This window comes from Neopelma chrysocephalum, unplaced genomic scaffold, assembly GCF_003984885.1.
Source record: "Neopelma chrysocephalum unplaced genomic scaffold, ASM398488v2 Primary Assembly neopelma1_23, whole genome shotgun sequence".
Lineage (NCBI taxonomy): Eukaryota > Metazoa > Chordata > Aves > Passeriformes > Pipridae > Neopelma > Neopelma chrysocephalum.
In genome coordinates, this window is record NW_020897691.1 from 36,726,089 (window position 1) to 36,741,718 (window position 15,630).

The 15,630-nt window shown below is 43.3% G+C and overlaps 1 protein-coding gene and 1 long non-coding RNA gene across 5 annotated transcripts; one reads left to right on the forward strand and one right to left on the reverse strand.

The window, feature by feature from the left end:
- Positions 1–5,043: 5,043 nt before the first annotated feature.
- On the reverse strand, positions 5,044–9,414 carry CUNH6orf203 (chromosome unknown C6orf203 homolog). The gene is made up of 4 exons (XM_027693911.1): positions 9,347–9,414; positions 7,458–7,890; positions 6,559–6,631; positions 5,044–5,468 (listed from the first exon to the last, which is right to left on the reverse strand). Exons 2-4 carry the CDS (start codon positions 7,880–7,882, stop codon positions 5,292–5,294), a joined length of 675 nt encoding a protein of 224 aa, XP_027549712.1. The 5' UTR covers positions 7,883–7,890; positions 9,347–9,414; the 3' UTR covers positions 5,044–5,291.
- Positions 9,415–9,422: 8 nt separating this feature from the next.
- On the forward strand, positions 9,423–15,091 carry LOC113972630. Of its 4 annotated transcripts, XR_003535951.1 has the most exons (4): positions 11,438–11,687; positions 11,827–11,959; positions 13,473–13,604; positions 13,751–15,091. It is a non-coding gene; the product is annotated as an uncharacterized LOC113972630 (long non-coding RNA). The 4 variants fall into 4 exon arrangements; XR_003535952.1 differs by lacking the exons at positions 11,438–11,687; positions 11,827–11,959 and adding an exon at positions 9,423–9,772; XR_003535953.1 differs by lacking the exons at positions 11,438–11,687; positions 11,827–11,959 and adding an exon at positions 9,443–9,550.
- Positions 15,092–15,630: the final 539 nt, after the last annotated feature.

Below are 15,630 nucleotides of genomic sequence, written 5' to 3' on the forward strand. Positions count from 1 at the left end.
GCTGGCCATTCTGAGCTCCATGCCTGACAGCATGAGGTTGAATTTGTCTGTGGTTAGTGCAGAGGTAGCTTGGACAGCACAGTCATCTGGGGAGCCTCCTGTGAACTTGTCATTCACTTCTCAAGCCATCCAAGTCTCCCTTTTTGACCTCAGCAGTATCTCCAGGAAGAAGCCCTTTCATATAGTCCCTTCACCGTGTAGACTAAGAATGGCAGATGCCCATGTCTTGGAGCAGGAAATTCATTTCAGCAGTGACAGAAGGGCAGAAACAATGATCACTTCTCAAATTCACTGTCCATAACCTGAACTCTGAGGAGGATGAAAAGCATTTGAGTGTCTCTCAGTACTCCATGCACAGTGGGACTAGAGATTTGGTAGCTGACCAGTAGCAGATTCTGTCTTTTGGAAAGATGGTTAAATTTTTTGTTTGATCACTTCTTACTATTTTGCCATATCATGTGACCAGACACGTGACAATGTTAAATAATGTTAAATTCATGGCTGATGAAAAGAAGATGCTCGGCTGACTCCCAGATCAGTTTATGTATGCTTTACATGCACACAGTCTATCTGAGCCCACCTTGTCTAAAAGTCACCTGAAGGTCCAGCAAAAACTCTCCGTTCCTACACCTCCCAGAATGCATGCTGCCCCTGCTTGCCTCCACTCGCTCAGTCAGTAACCAAGCCTTGCCTTTCTTTAGCTCACAGTTTTAGCCCGCACAATGTTTAAAGACTGCAGAAACAAGCACAACCTGCTTAGCAATGTCTGACCCCAATAAAAAGGTCTGATCAATAGAGAAACTTATCCAGGACAGATCCATGTAGCCAAGCGGAACAGCCATTTAGCTTCCTCCTGTCATAGTTTTCCTCTGAGATCACCCTGCCTCATGACTGAAGATTTCTATTTTGAAGCACATGGGTACAGTTCCCTCTTCAACCATTTCAATCCTGAAACCACAGAGGGTTGTCTTACATGTCACAAGACTTCTTAGGAAGTCTGCCTTTCTTTTCCTTTGCTCATACCACTAGTGGATCAACAGTTAAAACCTATAAAATCCTGTTTCTACCTTCCACTGTCAGTGAAGACCCGGTTTGGGTGGCAGATAGAATCGCAGAATGGTTTGTGCTGGAAGAGACCTTTAAAGATCATCTAGTTCCAACCCTTTCAACCCCCCTGCCACAGGCAGGGACACCTTCCACTAGACCAGGTTGCTCAAAGCCCCATCCAACCTGGCCTTCAACACTTCCAGGCATGGGGCATCCACAATTTCTTTGGACAACCTGTTTCAGTGTCTCACCACCTTCATCATTTTAAAAACAAAAATAAAATTCTAAATTTATCATCTTGCAGTTTAAAGCCAGTGTCCCTTGTCTTGTCATTACAGGTTCTGATTAAAAGTCTCTGTCATCATTAGGAAAGGGCTAGGTCTTGATTGCTTGTGCTCTTACCTACTTTAGTTTCCAGTAGGCTTTCCCAAACACTAAAAATCTAAGGTTTTGGCGTAATATAGTATTCACATTCTGTCCAGCTCAAGAAATTACCTGGTAAGTGCTCTTTCCTATGTCACTGGCTTTCAGGGATGCAGCTTTCCTGCCCATCTTGGATTCCAGGAAGGTGTTGACTATTTTTGTTGTTGTTGTTATTGTTTTTATCCTACACAGAACAGACCCTTTCAGAAAGTTAATTTCTTCACATCCATACCTTATCTATCCTCAAGCCCCAAAGCATTCCTGGTGTTCACAAGTGAGGTCCTATTTTGGCCCTGCGCTCTCTGGTGTAAGTTACCACTGCTGGAGGTGACCAGCTGACAAGCATTTGACGGGTTGCTGACCAGGCACTGGAGCTCACTGACATATTACAACACACCTTTCTACTTGTTTCTCTCAACATCCCTGGAGATTATGGGAGGCACTTAGAATAGCAAGGGTAAGTGCAACTGGGGAACAGAGGATCCATCTCATTTATTTCCACAGCAGTACGTGCAAGCTCCAACAGAGTGGACAGAGCAATGCCCACAATGGAAGTACAGCTTGCTATCTTCCTCTGGGTGTTTGCTATGCTGAATCCCTTCACTTCTGCAAGGATCACCAAAATCCCCTAGAAAAGTTTTCCAGGATCATGTCCTCTCAAGAATCACTTTTTTAAACATCTATACAATCAGAAAAATAACCCACACCAAACCAAACCAAAACCCAAAACCAACCATATAAAACCACACAAAAAAACCCAAACCAAAACTGCACAGATTTTAGCTATACCTGAAGAAAGCTAGAAATTATTTTAAATCCTACACTCAGCAGCCACCACTCCTGAGGCTATGGAGAAGTACAGCCTGCTTAAACACACCCATCGAGTAGCTGTTGGCATGAAAGAAAAAGTGTCTGGAGTATACTCCTGCTGCCTATTCTGGGCTACCTTCTTCCCTCGGGGCAGACTGGATGAACAGTAGTTACCTGCTCCTACTGGCCAGCTTTCCTGCAGACACACACCTGCATGTGGCTGTCTAAACATATATAAACAGAATAAAAATTCTGTGTGCTTCACAGTTCCTCCAGCAAGTTGCTTGTGTTAGGGGAAGCATATGTTTAATGTCACCAGTGCTAGTGGTTAGTCCTGAAATGCCTGTCCTAACTGACAGTATTTTCCTGTACTAATAGAAACATGAGCTTTTCATCCCAGTATGGTCTGACCTTCGCTCTTTACACCACCTAAGTATTAAATATCCTGTTAGATGCCACAATGAAATTAATGTGACAATCAGAAATTTCATCTTCCTCTGCGTGGTTACTTAAACAGTAAAAACCAGCAGTACTACACGCATCTCCTCACTGGTCTGTCTTCTCCGTGAGAGCAGAGTATCGCTGTCATGGCTCACTTGTAACTTCCTGACACACCTGGTGAGAGACTAGCCTGGCTGAACAGAGAGCTTTGGCTGGAACTCAGGAAAAAAAGGAGAGCTTATGATCTTTGGAAGAAGAGATAGGCAACTCAGGAGGACTACAAGGATGTTCTGAAGTTATCCAAGGAGAAAACTGGAAGAAATTAGAACCTAATCTGGCTACTACCATGAAAGACATTAAAAAATGTTTCTCTAAATACATTAGCAACAAAAGGTGGGCTAAGGAGAATCTACATCGTTTATTGGATGGATGCGGAGGGAAATGTAGTGACAAAGAAGGCCGAGGTACCTAATGTTTTTTTTGCCTCAGTCTTTAATAGTAAGACCAATTGTTCTGCAGGTATCCAGCTCCCTAGTCAGGACAACAGGGACAGGGAGCAGAATGAAGCCCTCGTAATTCAAGGAGAAATGGTCAATGACCTGCTACACCATTTAGACACACAAGTCAATGGTGCTGAGTGGAATCCACCTAAGCGTACTGAGAGAGCTCACGGAAGAGCTTGCTGGGCCACTTTCAATCATTTACCAGCAGCCCTGGCTAATCAGAGGCATCCCAGATGACTGGAGGTCAGCCAACGTGACACCCACCTACAAGAAGGGATGGAAGGAGGATCTGGGAAACTACAGAACTGTCAGCCTGACCTCAGTGCTGGGGAAGGTCATGGTCCAGATCATCTTGAATGCCATCATATGGCACATGCAGGACAACCAGGGGATTGGGCACAGCCAGCATGGGTTTGTGAAAGGCAGGTCCTGTTTGACCAACCTGATCTCCATCTATGATAAAGTGACTGCTTAGTGGATGAGGGAAGGCCTGTGGGTGTTGTCTACCTGGACTTTAGTAAAGCTTCTGATGCCATTTCCCACAGCATTCTACTGGAGAAACTGGGTGCATATGGTTTCGATGGGTGCGCTGTTCACTGGGTAAAAACCTGGCTGGATGGCTGAGCCCAGAGAGTGGTGGTGAATGGTGCCACATCCAGCTGGTGGCTGGTCACCAGTGGGGTTCCACAGGGCTCTCAATATCTTTATCAATGATCTGGACAAGGGAATCAAGTGCTCCCTCACCAGTTTATAAATGACACAAAGTTGGGTGGGAGTGTTGATCAGCTTGGGGGTAGAAAGGCTCTGCAGAGGGATCTGGACAGGCTGGGCCACAGACAGTTGTATGAGCTTCAACAAAGTGAAGTGCTGGGTCCTGCCCTTGGGTCACAACACCCCCAAGAAGCGCTACAGGCTGGGGCAAGAGTGACTGGAAAAGCAGCTGGGGGTGCTGGTCGACAGCAGCTGAACATGAGCCAGCAGTGTGCCCAGGTGGCCAAGAAAACCAATGGCATCCTGGCCTGTATCGAATAGTGTGGTCAGCAGGACAAGGGCAGTGATTGTCCCCCTCTACTTGGCACTGGTGAGGCTGCACCTCAAATCCTGTGCCCAGCTTTGGGCCCCTCACTACAAGAAAGACACTGAGGTGCTGGAAGGCAATGGAGCTGCTGAAGGGTCTGGAACACAAGTCTTAGAGGACCAACTGAGGGAGCTGGGATTGTTTAGCCTGGAGAAAAGGAGGCTTAGAAAGGAGGTTGTAGGAAGCTGGGAGTTGGTCTCTCCTCCCAGGTAACAAGCAATTGGACAAGAGGAAACGGCCCCAAGTTGCACCAGGAGAGTTTTGGATTGGACATTCAGAAAGATTTCTTCACTGAAAGGGTTGTCAAGCATTGGAACAGGCTGTCCAGGGAAGTGGTGGAGTCACCATCCCTGGAGGTACTTAAATGACATGTAGATCTGGCACTTAGGGACATGATTTAGTGGTGGACTTGACAGTGCTGGGTTAATGGTTGGACTCCATGATCTTGTATCTTCTAACCTAAAATATTCTGATTCTATGATTCTCTCTCATGAAGTTTCCTGCTTAGAAATTCGCCACTGCAATCAGTATCCTTCTGTATTCTTGGTATAGCAGCAGTGGAGTTGGTATTATTAACCAAGATTAGACTAATAATGAAAAAGGAAACAATTTAACATAATTGGGGTTTTTAGCCCTAACTACTTCATGAATATAGAGATAAAACAAAGAAAGCCATTCTGCTTGTTTTGATGTCAACTTTAATGTAACCTTTCTGATTAACAAAATTAGACAGCAGTTAAATAGTGATCAAATTAGTCTTTATTGGTTCATTATTTGTAAGAAACTGCCCGGAAATACAAGTGTTGGATCTTTTACCAGCAAAAAGTGACAGGTTTATTGCATGATTATTGATGTACACAGCAGAGGGAGATAACATTCTGACACAAGCCCTTAAAAAAGGGTACTGCAATTTCGTTTAACCAAAATTCATATTTAAAAAAAAATATGGTTTTCTGCAAAAATCTTATGCTACCACATGCAACCCCCTGTTACTTAAGTACATCCTGTTTGGGCACTTTTAAGTTTTTCCAACGCCTCAAAATTACTTTGTATTTTTCACTTTCAGTTTTGTCAGATAATTTTTTTAAGACTACCCGCATAACTACAGCAGTTCCTGTTTCTTTATCTTCGCCTACTATGAGATCCAGTGTGTCACCAACTTTCACCTGGAAACAGAAAGACAAGATGAGTGATTATAAACATTCCCTGGGGAAAACAAATCCCCGCAATCTATATCCGATTTCATTTTTGTTCCTTTTTTTCCATTTAATATTCTTATCACACAGGAGAGGAAGAAGGCAGCCAATACTAGACCCTGATAGATCCTCCAGCTATAAACTTCTAGGAAAGCTATGGCAATAAGCAATTAAATGGTCCATGACCTTCCCTGCCAAAAGTTTCACCCTTCCTATTACACAACCAACACCTAATTTGTGAAAAAGGTGTAATGTATGGGGTTTTTTCCTTAAGGGTGCTTCCCACCAATCTTTCTCTATCAACACAGACGCAAAACCGCAAAATGCAAAGTTCTCACTCCTGTCTTTAAAACAGTTTAAAGTGTTTTAAAGAACAGAGTCCTCACCAACTGCTTGTGCTCCTTTCAAAGGTCACAGAAGCAGCACACCTCTCAAAAACTAGCCTTAACTTTATGGGATCAGGAGTGAAAACTTCTCATTATACTGCCCTTTGATGACAGTAACTACCACCAAGGATCACCCTCATATAAAGAAAGGGTGGGTAGAAGTATGTTTGTCACCAGTCTGGTGAGCTCTGCTGTCAAAAGAGTATGGCCTGCAACCCTTCTGGCTCTTCTCCTAACTGTGGTCCTGAGTGCTCTATTACAGATGCAATAACCTTCCCTGAGTTACCTCACTTTCAAACTCCTTCTATCATTAAACTTTCTCTTTTTCTTTAATCATGTGCCTGCTTCACCAACATCTCAGATTTAATCATTCCTACTCAATCAACCTTGTGTATATACCATCACTTCTTTCAGCAACTTAAAATGTTCTGTCCTTGCTGCCTTCTCCTGACTTTCAGCCTTAGATTTGAATCTCCAACAACACAAGTCTCCTGTCTGCCTTAGGGAATAAGGTTTTACCAGGGAAATCATAGCCACAAACACCCCTCCAAAGCTGGAAGTGGTGTTAGCAATGCTATGCATTCACATTTGCAGAGTGATTTGGAGGGAGAAGGTCATGCCTTAACTATTTTCTTGTACTGTATTAAAAGGATTTAAATTTTAAAAAGTCTTACAGTTCTACTTTTCTTCCATAGTTTTTCTCCATTCAGCCTGAGTTCATTATTGTAGAATGCATCTTCTACTTTACTGAAGAAAAACAAGGTCTTATTGCAGTTACAGCATGCAACAAATAAAATGCAATTGCTTTTCTGCAGATACACACCACCACCATTCACACACAAGGCACGTTTCCACAACTCTAATTTATGCATAAAGGACACCTTTATTTATAAGGTCAGGACAGACCTGAACTGGAAGTAAAGAAAAAGTATTTCACAGATATTAAATGAAATAATAGCACATAGTTGCTCTGTGCCAGAAAAGCTGTTTCTAAAGATGCCTCCTGAATACCCAATGAATAATGTACTCTTTCCTGCACCAGCCACTTTAATAATTTTTAAGTGATCAAGTTATGCTAATATTCTGTTCTAACAACATTGAAATATAAAGCTTCTGTAGGTTGCATTAGATCAAACATATGATACATTTATAGACTGCACATTTACCTGTTGGACCTGGTACATTAGGTTTGTATTTACCATCACCTATTTCTCCAGCCATTAAGCAGCACATTATTTTACTCCCTCAATCTCAAATTAGACCTTTTTGTATTACTCGGTACAGTATTTTGCATTTTCTTCATTTTAAAAAACCAGTAACTGATAGAAAATGCCTCCTCAGCAATCTTAGAAATACTGCAGACAGGGAAAAGCAAAGTCAGGCTGTTTCAAGGGAGGTAAGGTAAAACAAACAAGAACAGCCATACACTGTAACCATATATTTAGACAATTAAAACAGCTACACCAAAAGAAAATCCAAATACTGGGTTATTCCAGCAGTAAGAGGTTATCAAAAGTCAAATTTAAGATGCATGACATCTTTCTCATCAGCAAGTTGTTTCTTCTGTACTTACTTTCTCGCCATGTCTAGGCCAGCTTTTATGATCACATCATATCGAAGAGACTGCACTACTTTTTCGAGATCCTTGTAGTCTTTTACTATGTTGGGGTCATTTTCAAATTCATCTTCCAAATCACTTTCATCTTCATCCTCTTCTTCCTCTTCTTCTTGAACAGTTTGTCTGCTCCTTCTAGAGCTTTTGTTACTTTTGTTCCGCAGAGAAAATACTGAGATATACTCTGGAGAAAGTCTTAGTGCACTGAGTTTGACTGGGGAAAAACTGAAACATCTTCTGTAGTTTATTGTGCTTGCTTGACAGCTACATAATATGCTTCTCCTCCAAGTGGGATACAGTTTATTTGAGGGAAACTTCTCCCATAGTCCAAACCAGACGTTTAGTTTTCTAAAAGCAGTGATGGGGAATCTGAAGCCAGTCATAGCATACCCTAAGATAAATCAAACATTCATATGTAAAAATGAACAACTGCTTTGACTATTGGAAGGATTTCCCCACATATGGAATAATAGTTACTACAAAAAGATGATTATCTAGTTCCCTGTACAGCAGTGCATCACTTAAAAGCACAAGGCTTTAGATGGCTTTATGATGTGCCTTTCTCATATACTGTTTGCCATTACAAAGAGCTAAAACACCAGATGAGAAACAAACACAAAAAACCCCAGTGGAATACTCCATTCATAACTCCTTTTCTGGTGTTCAATATTAAATGTCCAAACACATTGGTGGCACTTTCCTCCCTACATCCGAAATACAATTCACAAAACAAGCAGAAATTAAGTTAATGATGTCATAAAAAGCACAGGGAGATCTATATCTACCATGAGTCATTCTGAGGTTCCTGAACACTGCAAGCAAGCAAACCCAGAAAAGCCGAAAGCTGCTTAACTTCAGTTTCTGCTTGGGCCACAACACTGCTGTGTGGCAGAATGCTGCACAATGTCCCCTGTTTCTCCAAATGGTAACTGGCACCACGGTAGAGTTTGGGAGAAATAACACAGCTCTGTGTACCGCAACAGGAGAGACACCAGCAACAGCAGCCTCATGTGCAAGCTCCCTGGCGCTTCTCCCCTCTGGAGCCATTCTTAACCTGGGACAAGTAGGTGGAAACAACCCTCAAAAACCCAGATGTCTTTCAACGCTGTGAGAAAACGATTTACAGTCCTTACTGGGTAAGGGTGCTGCGCTGGCTTTTATCATAGTCTTATATCCATGGAAATACGTGTTTCTTCATGAGACTGGCGCTTTCCCCACACCCAAATGACCTCTGCTGAAATCTGAAATGAAGCGGTTTTTGTGGTTGCGGAAAAAGCCCTGATCAATGAGGGCAATTACTGGCCAAATAAAAACAACCACACTTCCCTTCTCTTTTTTTTTTTTTTTTGTATTTCAATGTATGACATAGTTTAAATTGTAGGATGGTACAATCCTCGCAGAAGACATTCGCCTCTCCTTAATTCGCAGACAAATTCCTAGAGCAGTTATTTGAACGTGTAAACAATTATTATTGCTTATTTTTAGCGCTCGACCTTAGTTTGTTCCCCGCTGGCAAGCGGGTACAAGCGGGCCAGGAGGGCCGTGAGCCCGCCCCCAAGGAAGGGCGCCCTCTCTCCCTCGTTAGAGCCCTCGGGCGGGCAGAGCCTCACCCACCACCCCCTATCCGGGCCGGCCCCTGACCCGCCGTCGGGGCGCTCGGGGCCGGGGCCCGGGCCCGGGCAGTTCCGCCTTCCCTGGCCTCTGCCCCGGGCAGACTGGGCCGCGCAAGCCTGACCGCCCCCGGGGGGGCCGCACCGACCCCGCAGCGCCCCGGCCCCGCCACCTCGGAGCCGCGCCGCGCCCGCCCCGGCCCTGCCGAGGGGCGGCCCGGCGGGCGCGGGCCTTACCTGGGTCCCACGGGCGCCTCAGGCCCCGCCGCCGCTGCCGTCCCCGCGCTGCCGCTCGCCGGCCGGAGGCGGAGCCGCCGCAGCCCGGGCTCGGCGCCCTCTGCCGGGGCCGGGCCCCGGCGGACTCGAGGTGGGACGGGGAGGGCGGGTGGCGCTGGGGCCGCTCACTTGTCCGCCCTTGTGCCCGTCGGTTTGGGAGTGGAGGTACCTCTCACAGAATCACAGGATGGGTCAGGTTGGAAGCGACCACAGTGGGTCATCTGGTCCTACCTCCCTGCTCAAGCAGGACCACCCTAGAGCACATGGCACAGGATTGTGTCCACACGGTTCCTGAATATCTCCTGTGAGGGAGACTTCACAGCCTCCTGAGCAACCTGTTCAGTGCACGGTCACCTGCATACTCAAGAAGTTCTTCCTCATGTTCAGGTGGAACTTCCTGTGCATCGAGTTCTGCCATTGCCTCGTGTCCTAGTGGTTGGCACCACCGAGAGGAGCCCGGCTCCATCTTCTTGGCGGCACTCCTTTAGATATTTGGCGGTGCCTCTCCCCTTCTCCTCCCCGTGCCCGCCGGTTTGGGAACGGAGGCCGGAGGGGGCTGGCAGAAAGGCGGAGGGCGGTGGGTACCCTGCTGTCCCCTCCCCAGCCCCGGGACGGGGGTGCCCCCGGAGAAGCCCCCTGCGCTCGAGCCTCTGCCCCCTCCTCGGCCGGGAGACCTGCCCAGCCACGGCTGCTCTCCCGCCCCACCGTCAAGCTTCCGAGCTGTTTCCCGTTTTATTTTTTCCGGTTTTCTAGGGTTTTTTTTCCCCCCTGTGATTTCAACCCCTCATGCTCCGCCCACACGCCTAAAACAGAAAACAGTGGAAATGCTAGTTTCCCGGCCACAGATCGGTTTGAAAAGCTTGGCCACCATGACAATCTGATCCCACTGTGGCCTGGGTTTCCCCTTATCTTTCTTTCCTTCACATTACATCTCCCTCTTTCACTCCCCATCTCAATTACTGATGGTAATTCCTTCTCTTCAGTGTTCAGAAACTAGGAGAGATCCATTCCTTCTTCTGCCTTCTCCCAGATTTCTCTATGCCATGCAACAACTGCACCCTCTCTTGGTGCTTCTGAATGCTCTGATTGCTTAGCATTTGGGGAATTCTCTGTATCCTAATAGAATGGGTACAAAATGCAACCCTGCCAGATTGACAGCTTCTTGCCCTGATGTAAATGGCTGCACAAGGTCCAGGGTAATTCTGGCAGATGAAGAAGCTCCTCAGCCTTACAGTTCTGTTTTAAAATGCTGTTGACAGATCAATCATCCCTTGGAAGATTATCGGCAAATCTGAAAAGTGATGTAACTGTGGAGCTACTGCTGCACAGCAGCTGTGCAATGAGCACATTATAAGTGATTGGTTAATTTTACACCTATATAAACTTTGTCATAAAATGTTTGAATGGGAGGTTTTTATGTCAGGGGTATTTTGTAATGGAGCAAGTCATTGACAAAGCTATTTCCCCTCTCTAGAAACCTCACTGGGAAGGAAGCTGTGAGTGTCTTTATTTTGAATGTTCCAGTGCCCAGTTATGAGAGATTCTGACCAATTTCAATTGGGAATATAAGCATTAACTTTTTAGCACTTTCACCCTATGTGTCTTAAAACACATGCTTACTGAGAGGAAAAAAAAGGTTGGTAAGAGTAACTTTCTTGCATTCATAGTGGCACATAGTAAGTCAGAACAGAAATTAATATCTAGAACAGTAGGGAATCCCTGAGCAGACATGTTACCTCCTCTATGGGGGAAAAAACTCCACACTGAGAATTGAACAAAACCCACTCCAAACCTAGCTTTCCATACGCCCCATTCTTTTCAGATCTCTTAAATTTGATTTATCTCATGTAGGATAAAAGCCATGACCTAACGTTGCCCAGAGTGAAGTTAACTTACTCTTAGTAAAGAAAGGTTAATCAGGCATTATGTATTTTATTGTACCTTCATATTGAAAGGCAAGGTAAAAGAATGTGCCTAAAAACACTCTGTCTTTTATCTCATCATTGCACAACCCCAAACAGCGACATCTTGCTTCATTTCCTAGTCCAGTTATATGGGCAACTGTTCTATTTGTACTAGTTAGAAGGTACATCATGTTACTATGTCTCAGTCATGAAAGCAGATGCCTACTGAGCAGTTGTTTTCAGGATTCATTCAGTCTGGGACCAAAGAGGAACTTCAGTGTCCCACGGATCTTATTGTCAGATTGCCTACATGCTACAGAGTGCAGAGGCCAGGAAACCCCTAGCACAAGATTTGTACTACAGTTGTGTGAGGGCTTGGAAACTTCCAACCTGAGTCAGTAAGTGCATTTTTTAATTAAAAAATGCAAAAAAAAAGTTAATAATCAATAATTCTTCTTTAATTATATGGAGCTGTAATTATAACCAAAACGTTCCGGCAGGGTGAAAACCTCAGTGTTAATTTTTCTCTTCTCCCAGTTTGCCATTAGATGGCAGCGAAAAGCTCCTCTCAAAGCTGCCGCGGGCTCAGGCTTCCTTCACAAGAGGCTTTGCTCAACCACAGACTGGTCATATCTATCTCTGAGAAGGATGTTCTTTAAGCTGCTTTCAAGTAATTTCTTTTTTTTTTTTTTTAATCATAGGACACCTCAGCAACATACAGTCGAAAGTTTCAGCTTTGGTAAGAAGCAGCGATCATTCATCTCTGGCAGATTAGTGGTGGTCTAATTTTTTTTTTTTTAATTAGTCTGACCAAGATGTATTCTTCTTCCCAGGGCTATTCTCATAGAATTGCTTCTTTTTTTTTTTTTTCAGTCGAGTCATCTCCTGTCTAGGAAGGGTAATTCCTCTCTTGTTTATAATTTTCATGTTGTGTATTTCCATATACTCCCTATGACATTCACTCACAAGGAGACTAGTCTTTTAGGTTTGGCAACTCAGAGGGAGAATTCTCAATAGCTTTTGACCCGTATGTTGGGTTCTGTAACTGGGAATTCCCTCCCCACTGCCTAGGGTTTTTGTTGCCTTTATTTTCCTGCAAGGTCTGTCAAGAACAGGTTCCCCAGGGAAGTGGTCACAGCACCAAGATTGACAGAGTTCAAGAAGCTTTTGGACAATACCCTCAGGCATAAGGTGTAACTTTTGAGGATGGTCCTGTGCAGGGCCAGTAGTTGGACTCGATGATCTTTATGGATTCCTTCCAACTCGGCATATTCTGTAATTCTGTGAAGTGACAGCAGTAGATCTGCTGACACTCATTGCATCTCAAAGTAAAGAGCACCATGTTGCCATTTGAGCCCTGTGGGTACCTCTGACCAACATTCTGCAAATGCACATCTCACCAGATTACTTGTCACTGCGGATTTAGCTTCAGCATTGCATTGTTGAGACCACAAGCCTTTTAAGTTGCACTGTTTATTTCAAGGTGTACTGAGAAGGTAACTGGACAGTGTTTTATGCATATTTATGCTCCCTGGGAAAAGAAAACACAGTATCCCCATGTGAGCATCACCTTTAAGTTTGTCCATATTCATTTGAATAATGAGTTCCCGGACGTGCCTATCTCGTGCGTATTGGCCTTTTTAGCCACCAGCGTGCTTGCAACAAACGTGGGTAGAGCCCTCCCCCAATCTTCGTTCGCAAAGCCTAGCCATGATGATGAATGAGTTCCCTGACTGCTAATTTATGTGCTCCAGTGTTATAACTATTGTAACTGCTTAGATGTTCTCTTTTCTTAGTCCATAGTCCAGAAACAATTCCTCTAGCTGGTTACTTGCATCAGGTCTGTGACTTGATAATCTTACCATCTCTTTCTCTAAGACTCCTCTCTGAAAAATAATCTTTCATGCAGAAGAAGGTCCCTTTCTAGCCCTTCCAGTGCTGTCTTTTCAGTTGACGCTCTGCTCTAAACTACCCATTCTCACACATTTGCCCATATAATCTACTGTGCTAGTTTTTACTACAAAACAGTGTGCTTATTCTCTTTAGGATACCTTTAATGTATCCAGCCATTATATACACTGAAACTTGGCTCTGTTTCTCTCTACTTACCGACTCTTTGTGTTGCTGTTTCATCTCTTGCAATAACAACCATGTTATGAACTTCTGTCCATTTTCTCTTGCAGCCACATTGGCATCCTGCACAAAGAATCCCTTTCCAGAAGCAAGCAAGATTTCACAAAGTACCTTTGATTGCAGCTTACTTATTCCTTGAAAACACGTCTTAGACATTAAAGATGGATAATTAATGGAGTAAGGTAAGGTAGATGAGTTTCAGGTATTGTTTTGTATTTTTTTAAGTGATGGAGATATAGGCATTTGCTAAAGTAGTATTCTCTTTTTTTTTCCTATCCTTTTCACTACCTGACTAATTTGGCTTTTGTCTGCCTGCTCTCTTTTACAGTAGAAGACCACATTGAGTCATAAGAAGAAAGAATATGGAGGTGGGAAGTGCAGACTGCTCTGATCAGCACTGCAGAAGCAACAGAGGCCACCCTAATCAGTCAGAGCAGGGCAACCCACCTAAAGCAGAAATACATAGCTGCTTTGCCATTGAAAACTGGTGTTACATCACTGGTTAAGCAAATGAGAGGAAAAGAGTGAGTAACTTCCTTCAGTCAGTCTGGTATTAAATCCAGCTACATTAAAATTAAAGGCTCTGCAGTTCTACTGCTAATTCTTAAATTTCCTAATTTGGTGAGAGGTTTTCAATGAGATTTGTTTGGTGGTTCCCCCTCACTTTCTTGTTTGCCACTTCTCTAAAACATGATTTTCCTTTGTTGGAAAAGTTAATATACTGTTTCCTAAAAAGAGCTTAGAGACTTTCATTCCTTTTGTAGTGAATGTGCTCAGGTGCTGCTGGTGTTGGTTGCTGCTCTAGGATTTATCTAGTTACCACTAACAGCGGGTGGCAAATAAAAAGGAAAAGCAATCAATTAAGCAGTCATTCTTTGAACCTTATTTATTAGCCATAAAACAACATAGTCCATGAAAACATGTTAATTAATTTGAATTATTTGTTTATTTCTGTGTTTTCCTCTGTATTCTCCTCAGATTAATGACTTTAGTATTTAGGAAATAATGTTCTCTTCTCTAGTTGACAGTAAATAGTTCAATATCTACACAGGAAAAAGGCTGTGCAAAGTACTTCAGCTTCCATTGTGACTAAGGAACAAAGTTGTCTTGATTAGCATTTATAAACATTATTGCATTAGGAAAGAAAAAATTATCTGTCAGTGTCAATACACCTTTGATATATATATATATATATGTAAAGAAATAATGTAAATGAAGGTACAGTAGGGAGGGATAGAATGTCAGAATAATCATATTACTTGGTGTCAAGGCTGTCTCATCCTTTCATGGTGTCCAGCTCCAGAGGTGTAAAAGATGTGTAAATTGCACAGTGGAAGATCTTGAGATGATCTGTCTCCTACAGCAGTGTGTCCTTGCAACACTAGCTGTCTAAACTCTGCGTGTTCTCATCACTGTGTGACCACCCCTTCTCTACACCTCTCCTAATGATACCCTGTGATACCGTGTTCACCATCTAAAAGATACATGAAGTCTGAACACTCTTAGTGACACACAATACATGCTTTCAGTAGTTCATCTTTTCAAATCCTAGACTAGTCCCTTTTTCTATTGTGAAATGGGAAGAAGAGCTGATCTACCTTCTAGAATTTGGCCATTTATATACATTTTAATCGTATTTGCTCTTATTTTGGCTTATAAAATAAACAGTTCCAACTTAATATCTTCCTGTTTATCAGATTTCTCGATGGTTCATTCTCATTATTTTGTTATCTCTGCCTGTCCCATACTCAAGCTAGAAATTACCCAGAAAATGTTACAAAAGAATAAGCCTTTCAGGATGCCATCCAGCAGTCATGACTAGGACTGAATTCTGAAACTGAGTACTCCGTAAGGTAACTTCTCTTTTAATATACACTATTTTTTGATAACTGTGTGTAAAAATCTGCCCTGTCAAGTGGCAAAGAGAAGGCAGCAAATAAAGATAAACAAATACAAACAACAACAAAGCCACAAACAAACAAACAAAAACACAAAACCCAAACTCAAGCAAACAATAACAAAGAAAAAAGGGAATCAGAAGAATACTAGATTCAAATTGCAAGGTACAGATGTTCAACACTTCTCAAAAGAAGATAAAGGCTTCCATTGCTATCAGAAAAAAAAATGCTTCATCTGCAGGGCTGAAAACATAGGTCTTGAAAAGTGTCAGGAGTAGAAGAAATCCCATCAGTCGTAAACTAATGGTGG

Bases quoted from the DNA above. Each gene is read 5' to 3' on its own strand.
- CUNH6orf203 (XM_027693911.1), bottom strand. From the start codon at position 7,882: ATGACTGGCTTCAGATTCCCCATCACTGCTTTTAGAAAACTAAACGTC. The intron at 6,632-7,457 runs GTAAGTACAGAA...GTTTTTCTTCAG, and splicing joins GGCCTAGACATGGCGAGAAA to TAAAGTAGAAGATGCATTCT. The intron at 5,469-6,558 runs GTAAGACTTTTT...TTCTGTTTCCAG, and splicing joins TATGGAAGAAAAGTAGAACT to GTGAAAGTTGGTGACACACT.